Source organism: Canis lupus, chromosome 5, assembly GCF_048164855.1.
Source record: "Canis lupus baileyi chromosome 5, mCanLup2.hap1, whole genome shotgun sequence".
NCBI classification, from domain to species: Eukaryota; Metazoa; Chordata; class Mammalia; order Carnivora; family Canidae; genus Canis; species Canis lupus.
Window position 1 is genome coordinate 82,663,886 of NC_132842.1, and position 19,576 is coordinate 82,683,461.

The 19,576-nt window shown below is 44.1% G+C and overlaps 1 protein-coding gene across 7 annotated transcripts in view; it reads right to left on the reverse strand.

Annotated features, from left to right (window-relative positions):
• The window catches only part of DDI2 (DNA damage inducible 1 homolog 2), a 42,252-nt gene extending 22,943 nt beyond the window's left edge, over window positions 1-19,309 (reverse strand). The window contains exons 1-6 of one of the 7 annotated variants that reach the window (XM_072828215.1): window positions 18,984-19,099; window positions 16,848-16,919; window positions 11,067-11,196; window positions 8,222-8,458; window positions 6,313-6,439; window positions 2,437-2,564 (exon numbers count right to left, since the gene is read on the reverse strand). In XM_072828215.1, coding sequence (XP_072684316.1) covers window positions 2,437-2,564; window positions 6,313-6,439; window positions 8,222-8,306 — 340 coding nt within the window. In that variant the 5' untranslated portion in view covers window positions 8,307-8,458; window positions 11,067-11,196; window positions 16,848-16,919; window positions 18,984-19,099. Of the gene's footprint in view, window positions 1-2,436; window positions 2,565-6,312; window positions 6,440-8,221; window positions 8,459-11,066; window positions 11,197-12,402; window positions 12,705-16,847; window positions 16,920-18,543; window positions 18,563-18,983 lie in introns of those variants that run through there. The other 6 variants (XM_072828219.1, XM_072828220.1, XM_072828212.1 and 3 more) reach the window with 6 other exon arrangements.
• Between the last annotated feature and the right edge of the window lie 267 nt (window positions 19,310-19,576).

Sequence of the window (19,576 nt, forward strand, 5' to 3'; positions counted from 1 at the left end):
ATCACCTTCTTTAGGTCACTTATTCATCTGTTCAAAAATCCTCAATGGCTCCTCCTCTTTTTAAGATTAGCTTCAAACCACCTTGCCACAGCATCAAGAGTCCACCTTAATCTGGCCAAACTGCCTCCTGCTACAGACTGGATGTATGTGTCCCTCTAAAATTCCTATGTTGAAACCATCACATTCCTTTTTTTTTTTGAAACCATCACATTCCTAATGTGATGGCATTAGGAGGTGGGGCCTTTGGGAGGTGATCAGGTCATGGAGGTGAAAGATGAAACTCTCAGGAATGCGATGGGCGTCCTTATACAAGAGACCCCAGAGAGCTCCCCCTCACCCTTTCTGCCATGTGAGTATGCAGTGAGAAGATGAACTTCTGTGACCTAGGAAGTGGGTCCTCAGCAGATACTGAACCTGCCTGCACTTTCACCTTAGATTCCCTAGGCTCCAGAACTATGAGGAATAAATCTGTGTTGTTTAAAAGCCCCTAGTCGATGATGGTACTCTTACAGCAGCCCAAACAGACACAGCTACCAGCCTTATACTCTGTTATAAACCCTCCACTGACAGGACCAAGCTGTCCCTCTGTCTCTTACTCCCGCTGACCTTCCTGCAGGATACCCCTTTTGATGCCCCCTTCTCTGAATGCCAGTTATCCCTTAGGCCCAGCTCAAACCCCCCCTCCCTCCCCAACTGACTGGCCTAGCCCAGCGATCTCCTCTCTCATGCAGTTCCAACACTTCCTGTTCACTTTACTCATTAGGCACCTTACACCTAATGGGTATTGAAAGTTCCTGGCATTTGAGGTAGGTTAGATTCAAGAGGGCCCAGCAAAAATGAAGAAAAAAACTGGAGAAGGCAATCTCTTTTTTTTTCCTCTCTCTCCACTCTACTCCACAAAAGCTACCTATTGACTTAAAGTAAGAAAGCCCAAGACCAGATGGGCCCCTTTTGCCACTCTCTTGCCTTTCAAGCCTCGGCTCAAAGCCCTGAACTCTGTGGAGATAGGGCAGTTTAGGTGCCTGCTCTGGGGAAGCCAGGCCTAAGCACCCCGGTCAGAGGGAGAATGTGGTCTTGACGGGTATTCAACACACATGTGATATTTGCAGTCATTGAATCGTGGCATCAAACAGATCAGGGGCTGAATCCAAAGTCTACTACTTATGAACTCTGTCTACCTGAAGAGTGGGATCACCTCTCCAAGCTTTCTCTTCTATCAAATAGGTTTAACAGTTGAATATGGCACATAGGGATAACCTGAGGATTACATGAAATTAAGATGATTTATAGTAAGCACTTAGTATGGTGCCTGGCACACAGTAAGGGCCCAATAAATGTTGAGTGTTAATATTAGGGTCTCTTAGGGATCCCTGGGTGGCGCAGCGGTTTGGCGGCTGCCTTTGGCCCAGGGCGCGATCCTGGAGACCCAGGATCGAATCCCATGTCGGGCTCCTGGTGCATAGAGCCTGCTTCTCCCTCTGCCTGTGTCTCTGCCTCTCTCTCTCTCTCTCTCTCTCTGGCTATCATAAATAAATAAAAATTAAAAAAATATATTAGGGTCTCTTACATACGTATTTGTCTCTCTCACTCATAAGAGCCCCATGCAGCACCAGTTAGTGAGTCTTACTCCCAAACACTCAGCACAAGTGCCCTGCCTACAGCATTCAACAGACATTTTTTAAACTGAATAATTAGCAGATGTGTTCCTCCCAGGAAAGTATGCATCTTAAATACAAACTCCTAATGACAGCTGAAACCTAGCATGTTCTCAAATAATTGTGGATGAACAAATGGAAGAAAATATTACTTGAGCAGGACCTTTTACTATTCTAGGAACTCAACCTATTTGACAGCCTGAGTGAGCTACACAGAATTAAGACATACAAGACCACCAAGCCACACCCACACAGTGCTGTGATCTTATTAAAAAGCAGTTATTACTGTGAGAAAAGGTGCTAGCTGGTATAAGGATTATTTAAATCCTCAAGTGGGAAACTCCCTGTCTTCTGTCTTCTGACCTGGCTGTTAGATTAAGGGCAAGAACCCTGATTCATACAAGCTTTGACTCCTCAGTTCCTGGCAAAGTGCTGGCACACAGGCCATGCTGAAATATTTGTCTGACCTATACCGTATTCAGCTGCTTCTTACAGCTCCTTCTAAACCCATTTACTCCCAAATTTCTTACAGAGGTATCCTAAAAAGTCAGGATGCCAAGTAAGGGGAGGTAGGAAGATAAAGGACATACTGCAAAATTCAAAACCAGTTAAGAAATGTTTAAGGAATAAACCTGCTACAAACAAACAAACCGATTGGCAAGTGAAGTAGCCCCCAGTGCAGAGGACTACTGCCAGCTTTGACAGGCATCAGAGTCTCCCCTTCTCCCTGCATCAGGTCAGAATGTCGGGACAGATGGAAAGACAAAGACGGAGACATCACCTGAGTCAACAAAGGCTTTCACAGGATGTCCATTCACTTTGCAGTTAATATAAAGCATCACTACTTGGCCAAAACTTTCGGGAGCCTCTTCCATAGCTATTGTCATGTTTTCCTCAATGTTCTGTTGCCTGTAACAAACCAAAACCAAGTATAGTAAAATCATTATTTGCAGGAAGAGAAATCTGTTTCAAAGTCACAATATTAAAAACAGATTTGGCTTTCTCTTCAACCAGGTGTCTAAGTGGCAGATGCAGACATTGACCTTTGTGAAGACCCTGACGGGCAAGACCAGCAGTATCTGATTTTTGTGGGCAAACCGCTGAAGGATGGGCGCACTCTCAGATGACAACAGCCAGAAAGAGTCCACCCTGCACTTGGTGCTGTCTGCAGAGTGGCACCATCAAACCTTCCTTCCGCCAGCTGGCCCAGAAACACAACTGCGACGAGGTATCTGCCGCAAGTGTTTTCCTTGCTTGCACCCCTGCTCTGTCAACTGCTTTAAGAAGCGGGGCCACACCAACCACCTGCATTCCAAGAAGAAGGTCAAATAAGGCCCCTCCGCTAGGTCTTCCTTTGCCTGCCGGGCAGCCTCCTGCCCAAGCCCCAAGGCCTTGGTACTTCAATAAAGATTCCCTTTCCTTACCGGGGGGTGGGGGGAACGACACAACCCAGAGATCAGTCACATCTTTTGCCCCTATTATAGAAGCTGAGTCATGGAAATGAACATTGGTGCTCTTTTCCACAACAGGTGAGGTAGTGAGATACAGCTGGCAGAAAATCTAAAGGCACACACATGGCTTTCTCACAAAAGACAGCTCTGCTTCTTTTACAAGCTCAGAACCAGGAAAATTAACCTCTGGAGAGTAAGGGTCACAACCTTTTAATTCTGTAGAATGTCAGAATTTCACAAATGCTCCAATTTTACCGGAGGATTTACTGGGTATCTGGATACATTTTCTACGACCAGTGCATCAGAAATAGTTGGCAAATATAATACATGGGTGTTAACGGATTGTGCCATGTCTGTGCTTAATCCCCGAGACTGGGTTTTCTACCTGTGAATGAGGGTAATAACGCCTATTATAGCATGGCTAAGAGGCAGAAAGCATCCAGAACACACTGTTAACAGAAGAGGAGACACTCAGCAAATGCTGCATCTCTCTAACTACCTGGCTATCACTTAGAAAACCACACACACAAAAATGACAGTTAACTTGGTCTGTCAAAACCGTTTCTTCAAACATCAGACATATTCTAATCCCTACACGAGAAAAGGATGGATTTAAAAAGGAGTTCTAGCTTACTCCCACATCTCATGCCTTCATTCTCCACCTCCTTTTTTTTTTTTTTTTTTTTTCTCCACCTCCTTCTAAAAACATTACCAAACACTACCGACATTAATGGAAACGAGGGCAGGGGCTGGGCAACGTACCTAAGACTGAGACACAAACAGAACAGGGCCCGAGGATGGGGATAACTTACAACTACTGACCACCATCTGTCTGTGTAAACAAACTTCCTCGGGAATGCAACTGCACCGTTCGTTTCCATACTGTCATGCCACGAAAGGCTGCTTTGGTACTGCAGTGGCATACATGAGTCCTAGCAACAGAGACGGCATGGCCTGCAAACCCTAAAGTATTCATCGTCTAACTCTTTATGGAAAAAGTTTGCTGACCCCTGCTCTAACTCTAGTGCCTATCCTTTTTTGCAGTAATACTCTACCTTGAACTGAACTGATGGTTTTATCAGCCATTCTGTAATAATATATGAAACTTTTCAGAAAATCAAAGGCATACTTATTTTATTTAGTCAGGGAGCTATGCAGGCTATTATACCCCAGTGTACATATACCCTGAGTAATCACTGGTGCAGCGTACCAAATAAAACTTTAAGAGGCATTTGATAGAATTACACAGCTTTTCTCTTATGCCACATTATTAAATTTAGAAATGAACTAAAATTAGTTGTACACTCCTGACCTTGCATGGACTCTAACCAAGATAAATTTCAGCAAAATCAGATTCTGAGATAATACCAGTCACTTTGGCTATTCTGGGCCCTAGATGTAGTCACTTTAGAGGCACGAGGTCTTTTTTATTTATTTTTTATTTTTTTATTTTTTTATTTTACGAGGTCTTTTTTAAAAGAGTGTACTCATTACCCCATTTCCTTAACCTCCCTTGGACCCTCACAGCTACACGAATATGCCTCATCTCACTGCTACTCTGCCAACAGCACAATGTTGGCATCCTCCCTCCCACTACTCCTGCTTCCTGGGTTGAACACATCTATTCATGAGAATTATGTCCGGTTCCCTCAGAGCTGCAATGAGGTCTAGTTCAGAGAACACAAATTTTTTCCTATTTTTCTTGGTAGATTTAAGTAGTGAGATGTTTTTTCAAAGACATTCATACACAAATACACTGATGCAATGAATGGGGGCACTTAACAGGAACACAAATGAATGGCTTGGGGCTGTCAACGGATTCTGACATATAATTTAAATTTCCCTGATTTCAAATGAAGTTAGAGAAGAAAAGAAATAAATAATCATTACTTGACTTCCAAGCTGACAGTATAAAAAAAATGACCCAGTTGGGCTTCATTCAAGTAACAAAAGAATATGACAAAGAAGGACAGAGTTCTTAGTTATCCTGCAGCCCACCCTTACTAGCAAGAGGTACATTCCACGACCCTCAGTGGACGCCTGAAACCACAAAGAGTACCGAATCCTCTAAATGCTGTGTCTTTTCCTGTGCACAAATACCTATGATTAAGCTACGTTTATCAGTAAAGCACAGTAAGAGAGAAGCAACAATCACTAATAATAAAACAGAACAATTATAATATTCTGTAATAAACATTATATGAATGCACTCTCTCTCAAAATATCTTACTGGACTGTATTCATCCTTCTCATGATGTGAGATGATAAAATGTTTACATAATAAGATGAAGTGAGGTGAATGACATAGGTTTTGTGACGTGGTATTAGGCTACTAGTGATCTTCTGATTTATCTGCTTCTGGAATACGTTTACCCACGGGAACATGAGATTGGATAAGGCGGGGGACTATGCACTAAGGCCTTCACTATTCACAACAAGAACTGAATGGGAGTCGGGAGCAGTTGTTCTTTCATTCTAAGGGATAAAAGGGCATCATCCTGCCTGTGACTAGTAATGTGACCAAAGCTGGCATTAGCATCACTGTACCTGCTCTGGCCCCATCTCTTAAGATTCCGATCCATCAGATTTGGGAGTAAAGCACAAGCACCTGCATTTTTAAAGCTTCTTATGTGATTTTAACATAGCCCCAGGTGAGAACCACAGCATCAGAGAAGCTGGAGCTGGAAAAGTGTCTGGCACTCAGTTTATCCACTGAGCCAGGGCAAGAACAGTAGGACGAAAGCAGACCTAGGACTGCAGGGTTCCATCTGTCCTGAGCTCTGTCTCTAATCCACTCATGCTCAAGTCTGGGTTTAAATTGGGGCTCACGTATTATGTCTCAGGATTGAGATTCCAGTCAGTCAGCCTGTAGAGCCAGCCTAACAAGCTCACCAAGCTGGGGATTCTGCTCAATCCTGGGGTCATCTACCTGCAGTTGCATTAATGATGCACTATGGGCTAGTCTCAGAGTCTTCAGTAAAGTTTTTGAAGAGAAAGTTACTAAGTTAGGGACTTGTGTACTTTTGTAATGTTGAATCAACGGGTGAGGAAAACAGAAGAGAGAATGACCTATAGGACTGCAGCTGCTATCTCAAATATGAAACAAGGACATTATGTTAGAGCAGATGCCCACCTGATAGCGGGTCACCTGTCATTTGGGAACTCTGGATTCTCTAAAGCTTGCTCTTTAGGTAAAGGGTCATTACCTTATATCTTCTTCTATTTTTGCCTGAGCTTCAAGATCAAAAGGGTCAGCAGAAAAGAGACGAATCCTTTCTTGCTCTCTCCGGGCTCGGTCCTGCTGCTGCTCCACCAGGACCCTAGAAAATTTCTCTACAAAAATAAGGGGGAAAGTCTTGAGTACCACTCTATTTCCATTCTTTATTAGTACTTTTCCAGATCAAATAGTTTCTCAAGATACAACTGTAAAGAGATGCAGAAAGGATGCCTCAGAATTACTGTAAATGAGCAATTACATTCATTTGCTATTTTCTAAGGCAAGACTATGTCACCTAAATTCAGTATAAAGAAATAATTTGCAAAAATCATTTCTTCCTGTAAGAAGTCATCCCTCATATTGTTTCTACACAGAGATGCTAATAATTCGATTGAAATCAGTGGGGATAACTATCTGCGTAGCAGATAAATGGCTCCACTGCTCTCCCCAGCTGCCCCTATTAACCTGTTATCTGGAAATAAAACAGAGCACGACAACAGGGAATGTAGTCAATGGTACTGTAATGACAAATGGTAGCTGTGCTTATGGTGAGCACAGCATAAGGCAGAGACTTGATGAATCACCGTGTTGTATACCTGAAACTAGGGTAACATTGTGTATCAACTACACTTCAATTAAAAAAAACCAGAGCACTACGACCCTGTTTTTTCCTCTTCGAGTTTTCCTCCCTGTACAACACCCTCTGCCTTAAACCAGGTAAGTTAAATGCAAACTACTGCTAGCCTACCTACCTGACCTAATGAATTGGCAGCAAAGTGAGTAAACAGAAAATACTGCTTGCTACAAAGTGTACGTTACAAGAGCCACCTTAAATTTCTTAAATGAGGATGCATTTCAACGTATAAACTTAAGTATGCCATCATCAAGGTCTTTGGTGACTAGATATGAGCTACATAAGAAATTAAAGACACCAAGATAATGGTCATATGAACTATTAATACACACAAAACGAATGAATCTAGAACACATTAAATCGAGCAAAAGAAGCCTGATGTGAGAGAGAACATATCGTATGATTCCATTTACGTGCTGATCAAAACCACAAGTATCAGAATGGCAGTAGTCCATAAGGGGAAGAAACTGACTCGTTGCAGAGAATATACTGGAACTTCTGGAGTGAGAAAAATGTTCTGTATCTTGACTGGGGTGGTGGCTACAGGAGATGTCAAAACACAATGAACTGTATACTTAAAATCTGCATTTCTGTTAGGTAATTATTACGGTTTAAAAAATGGTCAACTGAAGAATGAGCTATTAAGTGTCTGTTACATTTTAAAATTTAATCAGTACAGTTTCATAAATCCAAGAGTAAAACTGAAGAAGTTTACAGAAAAAAAACTTTACTCATAAAGTTGATTAAAAGTAAACACTGTTTAATAGAAGAATGACTCAAAAACAGCTCCAGACTGTTGGCAACAACCCCACTACCATTACGCTTAGGGTGGGTGAGAATAAGGGGTTCCACTTTACCACACAGGCTGACAGCACTGAACATACTTTCTGCAACTAAAAGCATTTCACTTGGCTTCAACTGGCTTACTGGTGCTCTCTCAACCTGAGAGTCTAACTGAACAATATATCAGTACCTAGATTACGTGCTGTGAAAATAATTTGAGGAAAAAAAAAACGTCAATGGAGGAGGCTGGTCAAGCTGGATTTCAGAACTCTTTGCAGTTGTAAAATCCTATCACTACTGTCAAGCAACTCAGCCTTTTATGCCAGCACTAATTTACCTCTCAGAGAGCAACTGGTAGGTTCAAGAAATCCCATGACACAGTGGGTTGAACACACCAGTTGCTTGAGTTTCTCCACATGTGCGGCAACACAACTACTTCCCCTCAGGTCAGCTCCACAGTCTTCCACATTTATAAGCTTACCAAGGTCTCCACTGAGCAGAGCATCTGCCAGGGGTGGATTGCGTTCCTTCAGCAAGGACAGCTCATGGGGGTTGGCCAGCAACATGTCTCGGAGCAAGGCTGGATTGTCCAAGCCCTGAGGAGATGAAGCTATGTCTCCAGGAGATGAGTGGGACTGCTGTGCTCCTGGTGGCTGGCGCTGCCGGGAGCCTGATGAGCCAGGCACAGCTATACTACGGAAGTCTATTCGGGGTAAGTCTGTTGGGGAAAATCGGTTCAAAGTTTACTTCCAGTGACTCCATACAAACAAGCATTTGAAGGGAACAGCAGAACATTTGCTGATACCTGGCATGTAGTACATGGTAACTGCAGACATCTGACCTCTCCCCTGCTCTCTCTCCTACGCTGACTGAATAAAAAGACTGTGGTCTGAGTGAACCCACAGGCAAGAACAGAGAAGGGGTGCCGACAATGGTAGTAACCCTAGATTTTTGGCTTAGACAGTATCCCAGGAGAGATGACACATTTTTACTTGTGTTTTTAAAACATCAAAGCTAGTCTCACTAAATGTAACCACATAAATCTGGATGTAACTGAGAAAAATCCCAGTCCACTTTGACATGTTTCAAAGAGCCTGCCCACCTTGGGTAAAGAATAGTATACAAACCAAGTGAACGGCATACATTTTAGATGTAAATTCTACCCATCTCCACTAAACATATTCGTTCTTGGAATTTACACTTTCATCTCTGCATCACTGCTAACTCTTACACTCCCAGGGAGCTAGCAGGTATAATTGTTTTACAGGAGAGACAAACAGAAGAGAAGGAACATGCTCAGTTCTCAGTGCTGAGGTCACCAAAAGATAGAAGAGATTTAGAGGCTACAACTCCCGGGTTCTATAATCCAAGCTGAGCTGACCTTATTAAAATGAAATGAAAATAAAAGGGAGCCTCACACAAAGGACCCACATATTGTAGGATTCCATTTATATGAAATGTCCAGACTAGGAAAATAGCCAAAGTAGACTGATGGTTGCCTAGGGCCAGGAGGCTTGGAGGCAGAGCGGAAATGACTGCTAACAGGTACAGTTTCTTTTCAAGGTGATGAAAATATGCTACAATTGATTGTAGTGATGGCTGCACAACTTGGAATATACTAAAAATCAACGAACTGTACCCTTTAAAATAGTGAACTGTAAGGTATACCAATTATATCTCAATAAAGCTGTTACTTAAAAAGGAGCTTTACCTTAGCAAAGAAAAAGTAGAGCAGAGCCAAAATGGGGTGCTAGAACTGAGTGCATCTCCATCTCCTCAATCCCCAAAAATGTATCTGATGGTCACCCCTGTCCCACATCTGAGGCCATCCCGAAGCTTATGAGACATCAATAGAAAGGAAGCTTTAAATTCCAGCGTCAGTTTCTGCCTCTTAGCATGGGTTCAACTAGTCACTTTCTTCAAACAGGCCTCAGCCGGCAGCTAGTGAACGTGTGTGCGTATGAGGGAGTTAATCTATACCAGCCAGCAAAACATACAGGCGGCCCCTTCTCTGTGGGTCAAGAAATTTTATCTCTAACCCTGCTACACTTATCTTGAGAGGCCATTCACTTCAGAATCATTTTGAGAAACTTGTTTACCTGATAGACGAGATCACCTCCCCTCCCCCACCTATTGGCTCTCATCCATATGGGACGGTACAGGGGAAAAAAAAAAAAAGACAGTGAATCTCCAGAACTAACAGTTTCACTAAATTAACCAAAGGAAGATTTGGTTTTTGTTGACTGGCATGTTTGAATCACAATTCTTTCTAAAGTTTAACAGTAGCCCCAAGGGACTAATGTAACCGCGATCTGGGAAGAACAGTGCTTGATGGTCTCTTAGAGCCCCGGTTTCAGGCTGAATGGAAGCACTGTGTTCTGAGTTGGAGTGTGTCATCATCACCCAGACACCCATCAGCTGTTACCACAAACTATAAAACCAGCCAACCTAAAGACTAAACACTGTTTACAGAAATCTATATGAAGATAGCAAAAATGGAAACCAATTACATTTCATCACACAGTTCACCTCAGAGCCCTACCAACTTTCTACAGGTCATGAACCCCTCTGAGTATCTGGGAAAGCCACAGATCCTCTCCCCATCAAACGCTCACAGCCACGCAATTCTGCATATTATTTCAAGGACAAAACAACATTTTAAATTCCAATGCACAGATTCCAGGGTATAAACACCTATTCTGGATGGAACATCAAGACAGCCAACAGCTTCCTTTCACGTGATGAACACAGCTGGTGGGGAAGGAACAGAATTTGGTGGTCCGGCTGCTTACTGCTCATAAAGCTCAGTATAATAGGAAAAGTACTATGTTTTAGTTCCCATGCCTTCACTTACTAGCTATGTAACACTGAAGACATTACTTAAAATCAGAGCATCATCCGTTAGTGATAACAAATTATAAAGAGGACTCTCTTCCCCCACAACAGTAATGAGACCTGTGCAACGTGGGTGCAAGCGCCTGGTTGACTGCTCCACACAGGTCTGCTGGCTGAGGGCCAGACACAAAGTAGCAAAAGTCCGTGAGGAATCGCGGACAGAGGTGGCCTCCTAAGTCCTTCCCAAGGGCAAAATTATTATTGATAACAACAGAGGTGACCATTTATCGAGGGCATGCTGTGTGCTGCAGGTCACACACGCACTATTCTCACGTAAGGAAATGGACTCAGGGAAGTTAGCACATCCAAAGTTACATGGCAACCAAGGGGCGGTCAGAGCCTGTACCCTGCACTCTAAACCCAAAGCTAGTCCACAGCTCTGGCCCACCCTGTTAGGCTCTCTCCTGATGCTTGTGTCGGGGAGGTCTTACTTGGGAATTGCACCGGAGGTCGAGGGTCTGCATTCTCCTTCTGTCGTAAAATCACAACATCCCCATCTTTCAAGCCGTAGGAAGCCAGCGATCTGTGGTTGTCTGTGAGAGGTCTTTCAGCATAGACAATCTACAACCAGAAAAGATTGAATGGTATAAGGCACTAGGTGGCATGGCACAAAGGAGGAAGACTACATAGTGTCCCTTTTCATCAGATGTCAGTCCCAGCTCAAAACGCTCTGCCGGTTTCCCATCACACCTGCAATAAAAGCCCAAGTCCTTCCCGTTCTCTACCAGGCCCAAACAAAGTGGCCCCTGGGTCTCCCTGACTTCATCTCTGTACTGTAATTGCTGTTCCCCGAATAACATGATCAATTTCCCCCCTGAGACTGTTTCACTTGCTCTTCTACCTGAGGAATGTTTTTTTTCCCAGTCATCTCTTTTGAGTAGGCACTATGCCCTGAGATCAAGCGATGCATGCTTTGCCGGCAGAGCCAGCCCATCATTCTTTTTTAAGGTCTCTGATCAAACATTACCTTTTCAGAGCCCTTCACTCATCACTCTATTTAAAATGTACCCTCACCTTTCATATTACAATCTATTTCTTTATCATCTTTCTGCCCCACTAAAATGTAAGTTACTTGAGGACAGGACTTTGTTTTGTTTGCCATATCTCAAATGCCTTTTTTTCTTGTGATGAGAACGTCTAACATTCCCTCTCCTAGCAGTTTTCAAGTGTTGATACAATACTGTTAATTACAGGCACCAGGCTGTGCATGACATCCTGGTGTGTCCATTTTAATTTTTTTTAAGATTTATTATTTGACAGAGAGAGAGAGAGAGAGAGCAAGCACGCGAGTGCGCGCACTTGCGAGCAAATGAGCTGGGGGAGGGGGAGAATCAGACTCCCCACTGAGCGGGGAGCCTGACACAGTACTTGATCCCACGACCATGAGATCATGACCTGAGCCGAAGGCAGACGCTTAACTGACTGAGCCACCTAGGCACCCCCCAGGGTGTCCACTTTTAAATCATCTTCCACACTGGTAAGTCTGCAAGTTTTCCAAATACCACCTGTTCTGCATCCTTCCTTCTCTTCTACCATTCCCCAGGTTTGGCCACTTATGAGTGGAAGACAAAAGTGGAAGAAACTCAGAAAAGAACTAAACACAGATGGCAAAATGCTCACGGATGTACTGATAAAAATGTTTTTATGATGTACAATCAAACATAGAAGAAAACCTGAGAGCATAAAAGCAGATGAAACACCATGCTGTGGAAAGCAAAGGAACAAAGGACATAGGGTAATTTTACCATGAAGAAACATAAAACCCACCCTGCATTATCACATACTCCAGAGGGACATTCAGAATAAACTCAGGCTTTGAAAGGTTTACTCCTAACGATTTGCTTTGCACCACGCCACATGCAAACTGAGGAGCCTGTGTCCTGTCCTGGCTCTGATGGAGCCGTGTCGCTCAGCTGGTCCAGGCTTTCCATTCCCCATTTTCAAGCACGCAGTTGGGGCTCGAGAATCACTACAGCTGTCCCTTTCAGGTCTTTCTGCTCCACTCCCATTTTACAGCATTTCCTCATGTGTCCTTAAAGCTTTCAGAGTAAGACTTCCTAACAAAGAACCTGAAAAATACAAGATATATACTGTGGAAAAATGACCTGTCATATATCAGCTTGCAGGTTTTGCACTGAAACAAGGAACAGAACTAACAGGAAACCCAGTTTCCAAAACCAAATACTTCTGGGGATGCACAAAAAAGTGATTTCGGAGCCTGCAGAGCTGACTGTATTTTATAAGTTCTACATAGACTAGAAAATGTATTGTTAGTTCTTAGCCTCAACCTGCAGAGTTGAAACATGTTACAATAGACTGCAACTGTCACTCCATCAATCCATTCACTCTCGTTCTCCCTTATTTAAGTACATATCACACAGTAAAAGTAAAACAGAATCAATACAGACTGCAATACAACCTGAGGGTCATATCATAACTTGTGGGATTGTTGGGAAAACTACTATAAATCTGTGGTGACAAGTCTCACATGTTGAGGTGTGCAACAAGCAAGAAGAGGCATGCCAAGAGAAACGTCACACAGGCAGCTCTTACAACAAGGTGCCAACGACGCCGGAGCCACCACAATGAAGGTACCTGAGTGGTGCATGGCCCACTCCTTAATTGTCCAGGTTCAGAAACCCAACTATTGGTATATTTGGAGATAGTCAGTTGGCACATTCTAACTACTTACAAAAGAACATTTCTCTACAACAGGAAATCACACTCAAGAGCATCAAAATGCTCCTCCTGTCCACCAGATCCCTGAATCTCTTCAGGCTGGAAATGCAACCTGGAGAGCCACGTTAAAACACTAACATTGTGTGCGCTTCTATCAGAATGGGTTCTCACGGTCTCCCACTTTATCCTACATCCTCTCATTTAAGTATCAATCATTTTAAGAGATGGGCCTTATTTGTCCCATTTAATGGGCAGGGAAACATACAGGGAGGTCAGTGATCTGAGACTACACAGCTATTAAAAATTAGGATTGGAACCACATCTGCCTGACTATAGAGCACATAATCTGCCTTAAGGACCACATACAACTTCCCCAAACCTAAGTCCTGGCAAATTAGCTGGTGACCTGAACAAGAGCTACTAAGCCATCCACTAAGGGCTTATACTCACCACCAGGGGGATGAAAACTTTGTCCACTGCTCAATGTCTCTATCCCCTGCTCTGAACGTGAGAAAGAACACTAGCAACTCCTCAACCTTTGGACTCCCCAGTTTATAGATGCACTACATCACTTCATGGTGTTAACAGTCCTTCCTCAGCAGACAAGATCTTTTTTTTTTTTTTTTAAATGGAAGACAGCCTCATCTAACAACAAAAATTTAAGATTCAGACAATAACTACCACCACATATGAAATGTGGAATATTGCTATCAGCCCCATTTCCTAAGAATACTAGACTGGAGAATGTGGGTGATGAGCAAACATTCTTCACACTGACAAAGCAGCAGGCATATTCCATTTTAGTCCAAGGACACAAGTGAGATAAACAAAAGCTTAGCTGAAATTAAAACTGCCACAAAGAACTGATTTCTTTTTGTTAAAACAGGTGTAAAAGTCTAAGACAACTGCTTTATAGCTTAAGTCCTAGAATAAATCTAGATGATTTTCCAGCTTAATATATTAGACCAATGACTTCAAATTTCAAACAGTCAAAACAAAGTGAGTTTCAGTAATGGCATTTGTGATGCTTTCTACCATAACACCCAACTCAAAGACCACAAGGCTAAAAATTCTAGTTTTGCCAGATATGAGAACATTTAACAGGAAAAATGATATTGCTACAGTCTTAAGCTGCAAAACTGGCACACCTGCTAGTACTTATTCCAGAGGCGGCACCCTTGAGACTGAATTCTACTCTTAATCAACATTCAATAAGACTAATTAAAACAACTCCAAGACCTTTGAGCATGATGTCAAATGTTTCCTGGTCTCTGAATGGGTGCCTTCAATCAACAGAAATCATAATCCATTTTTAGCATTAAGGGCCACATATAGCCACAAAATCTTTGGACTCACATCTAGAGTGGCTACGTAAGGGCAGCCCGGGTGCTCAGCAGTTTAGCGCAGGCTTCGGCCCAGGGCGTGATCCTGGAGACCTGGGATCGAGTCCCACGTCGGGCTCCCTGCGTGGAGCCTGCTTCTCTCTCTGCCTGTGTCTCTGCCTCTCTCTCTCTCTCTGTCTCTCATGAATAAATAAATAAAGTCTTTAAAAAAAAAAAAAAACGGCTACATAATACTACCTAACATTAATTGAAAGCCTACTATATGTCAAGTCATCTACACATATTATCGCATGCAAGAGCTTGACTTTTCCAACCCTTCTGAAAAACAATTTGATAATGGTCTCTAAAAGCCTTTCAAAAGACCAGGCAATTCCATATCAGAAATGGGACAAAGCCTTAAGTAAAGTATATAGATATCTATGGAAATGTTACTCATAACTGCCTACAGCTTTCCCCAATTTAAATGCCCAGCAATAGGGAAATTGCTAAATAAATTGTAGTACATCTGGGGATCCCTGGGTTGCTCAGTGGTTTGGTGCCTGCCTTTGGCCCAAGGTGCGATCCTGGAGTCCCGGGATCGAGTTCCGCATCAGGCTCCTGGCATGGAGCCTGCTTCTCCCTTGGCCTGTGTCTCTGCCTATCTCTCTCTCTCTATGTCTATCATGAATAAATAAATAAACCTTTAAAAAATTTTGTAGTACATCTATAGGATGCTATATATATGATATGGCCATTAAATTATAAATTTGAAAATGCTGACAACGTAGTGTTGACTGAACAAAGAAAGTTGAAACTGCTAGTACAGTTTAGGACATTGTGTTTAAAAGATACATATATAAAAGGAAGTAAGCTTAGAAAAAAATACACTAAAAAGTAAACTGCAGTTATTGGGGGGTTATGAGGTAGTAATTTATTCTCCTTCTTTTCCTTTCAATTACAAATTCTCTATAATGAATATGCAATAATTATCGGAAAAAAACTACATGAAAATTACCTGCAAAAACAAACAGGTCAAAACCAGCTACAATAGTAAATTTCAGTTTCCACTGATTTGAAATAGCATTTACAAACCACAAACCATGCTGTGTATAGAGCAGCTTTTCCAGGATCATACAGTTACTGCTATTATTTGGTATTTAAATATGCCTTTCATTTGAGAGTCCTTACACATTCTGCACACGTTTTTACCATATGCCACCTACAGGGGTAAATTATAATGATGTTTCAAAAATACAAAGACATTAATTTAAAGTGAAGCTAAGTTCTGATAATTCTTTGAAGTCTGCCCAGCCAAGTCTGCATCAAAGTATCAAACAGGGCTATGACTGGCTTCCAAGCCCACACTTGTATTAAGAGATGGAACATGCCCAGCTTTAATCACATGTATGAGTAGAGATAGTTTCTAGTCTAAATTTGTTATCATCACATTATAACTACTATAATCAGACTAGAGCTGTTAAAAATTAACGCCTTTCCCAAGTGCATACTTAAGCACAACTAATGCTGATGTGAAAGACTGAATTCTAAACCAGCGATCCTCAATGTGGGGCAGGCATGCAAAACAATTCTTTAAAGATGAAGGAACAGAAAAATACTAGAATTTTCACTTCCATTTATTTTAGTTCATCCTTCCTTAAATTCTATCCTACAGTTGGTTGTTCGTAATATACATATTACTTAGTGTGTGTTACATAACTGAGGCTTTCAGTTATATATATACATGTGCGTATATACAAGATACATATCACATTCGTTCATAAATTATATATATCACAAAGATGTATGTTCCAAAGCATCTTACTCAGAGGGATACGTGACCAACCGAAAAAGTTTGGAGATCAGTGGTTTGGACACATCGTGACAGGAAAGAATAGTCAGAAACGAAAGAAAGAAAGGAAAGAAAGGAAAGAAAGGAAAGAGAGAAAGAAAGAAAAGAAAGAAAGGAAAGAAAGGAAAGAGAGAAAGAAAGAAAAGAAAGAAAGGAAGAAAGAAAGAAAGAAAGAAATCCCTTTAAAAATGGAGGTGAAGGAATGAGAATGGAGGTGAATACGAGGAGTGAGGTAAAGAGACCAGAACTGTGAGAGGGAGAAGGAAAGATGAGTAATAGGGGAGAACCTAGGAGGTAAAGGGGTGGGAGGGGAGCCTCGAGTAAGTGATATATTTGTAGGTAATAACTATAATGATGCTTACTGTTATGATTTGGTGAACGGAAATGACTCAAGTGTCTAGGGTGGATCCTGTTCCTGCCCGATGGGCAAACAACTGAAAAGACAACCGACCACCAGACATCTTAAAATAGATACTGTGTTAGGTTACAATGGAGCTAAGGGAACAAACTTGAAACACAGGAGCTGTTTACACTCTATAATACAAAGTTCACAGTATTTGGAGCCCAGGTTTGTATATGCGAATTTGGCTTGGGAAGGAAGTAAAGGCCCAAAAGGTGACCTAAGGAATAAGGAAGAAATCTGGAGTTAGCCTAATTGTTCAGTTAGTGAGGAGTGAGGTAGTCCTCACGTCCTGAGCTGTCCTGAGCTGGTCGAGGACAGCGCCTGCCTTGACTATACAATGAACTGTCTTTTCCCTCTAACACTCTCTTCACTTAAATTTTTTTGTTACAGCCCCTCTCAAAAGGGGCAGGAACAGAGGCAATCTCTTCATCTTCTCCCAAGTCCTAATAACAGCAGAATCAACTTACATCCTAATTTTTTATTTCCCCCCACCAGCTGGTGATTACAACCAGGGTAACACAACCACCAGAGGGAAGAAAACCACTGCAAAAGCCACCTCCAAATATTTGAGAGCGTGCCTCCCTACTTTAAACTGTCCTTTGCTAGCTCTCCACTTGAGGGATTCACTGTCAGGAACTGGTTCCTCAGTTTTTGTGGATTTGCCGTTAATAGAAAAAAAATGTGCAAAAAACCCCCAAAAAACCCTCTTCTTACCAATTTCGTTATAGTTTTCATCAGTCTATTTGAATGACACTCTAGACTCTGAAACAAATTCTTTCTTGATCCTCAGCTAGACTTATGCCAAGGTTCTAAAGCTCACAATAGTGTTGAGGAATCATACTCACTTCTGAACAAAAATATTGACGCCATCTGTTTACCATAACACAGGGCAGAACACGCTGCAGTTGGGCAATAGTTTTTGGAACTATTTCCTAACTGCGGTAGGGAATCAAGATTTACATTCTGGGGCCTTGGAGGACTTCTATGAGTTTCTTAATACGTTTAAGGCCGTGTCCTCTAGTGTCCACTTACCATCAAGTGGAGATCTGAACGTTTTTAGTGTGACGGCCAGAGTTATCGTCACCAATTCTGTTTGGTGACAGCCTCAGGGCATCCTGAGAATAAATTCACTTTGCTTATTTAAAATGTTAAGAGCAGCTGCACTTCCTTCCAGCGGGGCAGGGAAATGAAACAGGCAAATCGCACGGAGAAGATACTAGGCCATCTTTACAAAAAATGTCCTCGTAAAGCACTGAACTTTGAGCCCATCCAAACTCTGAATTGTGGCCTGAAGTAAAGAGGGATCCCGGCCTACCACCAGTGAAGAAACCGGAGAAACAAACAGCTTGAATTGAACTAATAATTGCCCTTCTTTTGGGCGGGGGGTGGGGGTGGGGTGGGGTAGGGGGAGGTAGAGGGGGAAATTGCTTTTTCTTTTTCTTATTTTCCTCTAAAGAATTTAACCAGAAACGCCATGTGGTTGGAAAATTAGAACAGGGCATTTCCAAATGCCTCAACACAAGGTAAGGCAACTCTCAAAACTTTTCCCTTCACTTCGAGTGCAAACCTCTGCGTTTAAAGGTAAATTGCGTTTGCTTAGGCAGGAGCTCGCGCTCTGTCTCCAAAAAAAAAAGGAAGATGAAACCTCAACCTACCACGGTGATCCAAACTGGTATTTCTGGTTGGGGAAGCAGGATGCATGGATTCCTGCAAACCCCAAGCTGCTGCTTCGGTTCTGCGGGCGGTCCGTAACGCAGGCAGGGTCCCCGGCACCCCCGACACGGGATTGTTAGGGCAGAAAAGGGCCCAGGAGCCGGAGGGAGGGAGGGAGGGAGGGGCCGCCCCACCGTGCAGGCACCGCTCGGGCTGCAGCGGGTGCGCCTGCGGTCAGGGTCCGCGCTCGGCGTGCGTGTGTGTGGGGGCAGCAGCGCGTCCCAGCTCCCTCCGGGCGCGGGGGCGGGCCGGCGGAGGCGCCCCCAGGTCCCAGCAGCAGCAGCAGCAGCAGCAGCAGCAGCAGCGGGAGGGCGGGAGGGTCGGCCCCGGAGGGAGCCCCCCGCCCCCGCGCCCCCCGCCCGCGCCCCCCCGCCCGGCGTACCTGGCTCTCGGCCGCGGGGATGCCGGACTCGAGCTCGCACAGCGCGCGGAAGTTGTGCAGCTCGAAGTCGGCGTCGACCTGGAGGGAAAAGGTCACCTCGGAGAGGTCCCTCCGCACACAGTACACGGTGAGCAGCATGGCCCGGGCCCGACCCGGCTCGGCTCGGCCCGGCCTCGGCGCTGGGCTGCGGGGCGGCGGCGGGGCCTGGCTGGGGCTGCGCGCGGACGGCGCGGGCTGCTCGCTCGCCCGCCGGCGGCTTCCCTCCCTCACACGCGCTCAGTGACTCACTCCCTCCCGCCCTCACTCCCCGGCACGGCCGCCGCCGCCCGCCTGCGACTCCGTCTGCCTGCCTGCCTGCCTGCCGGCCTGCCTGCCTCCCACCGCTGCCGCCAAGCGCGCCCGCCGCCGGAGCCCCGCCCCGCCGCAACGCGGCTGCCGTAAAGCGCGCCCGGGCCGCTCTGCCGTGTCGCGACGCTGGGAAGGGGCGGGGCGGCGCGGGGGCGGCGCGGGGGCGGCGGGGAGCTGGGAGGAGGCGAGGCCTGGGAAGCGCGGCGTGGGGAGGGAAATCCCGCGGGCGACCCGGCCGCCGACCC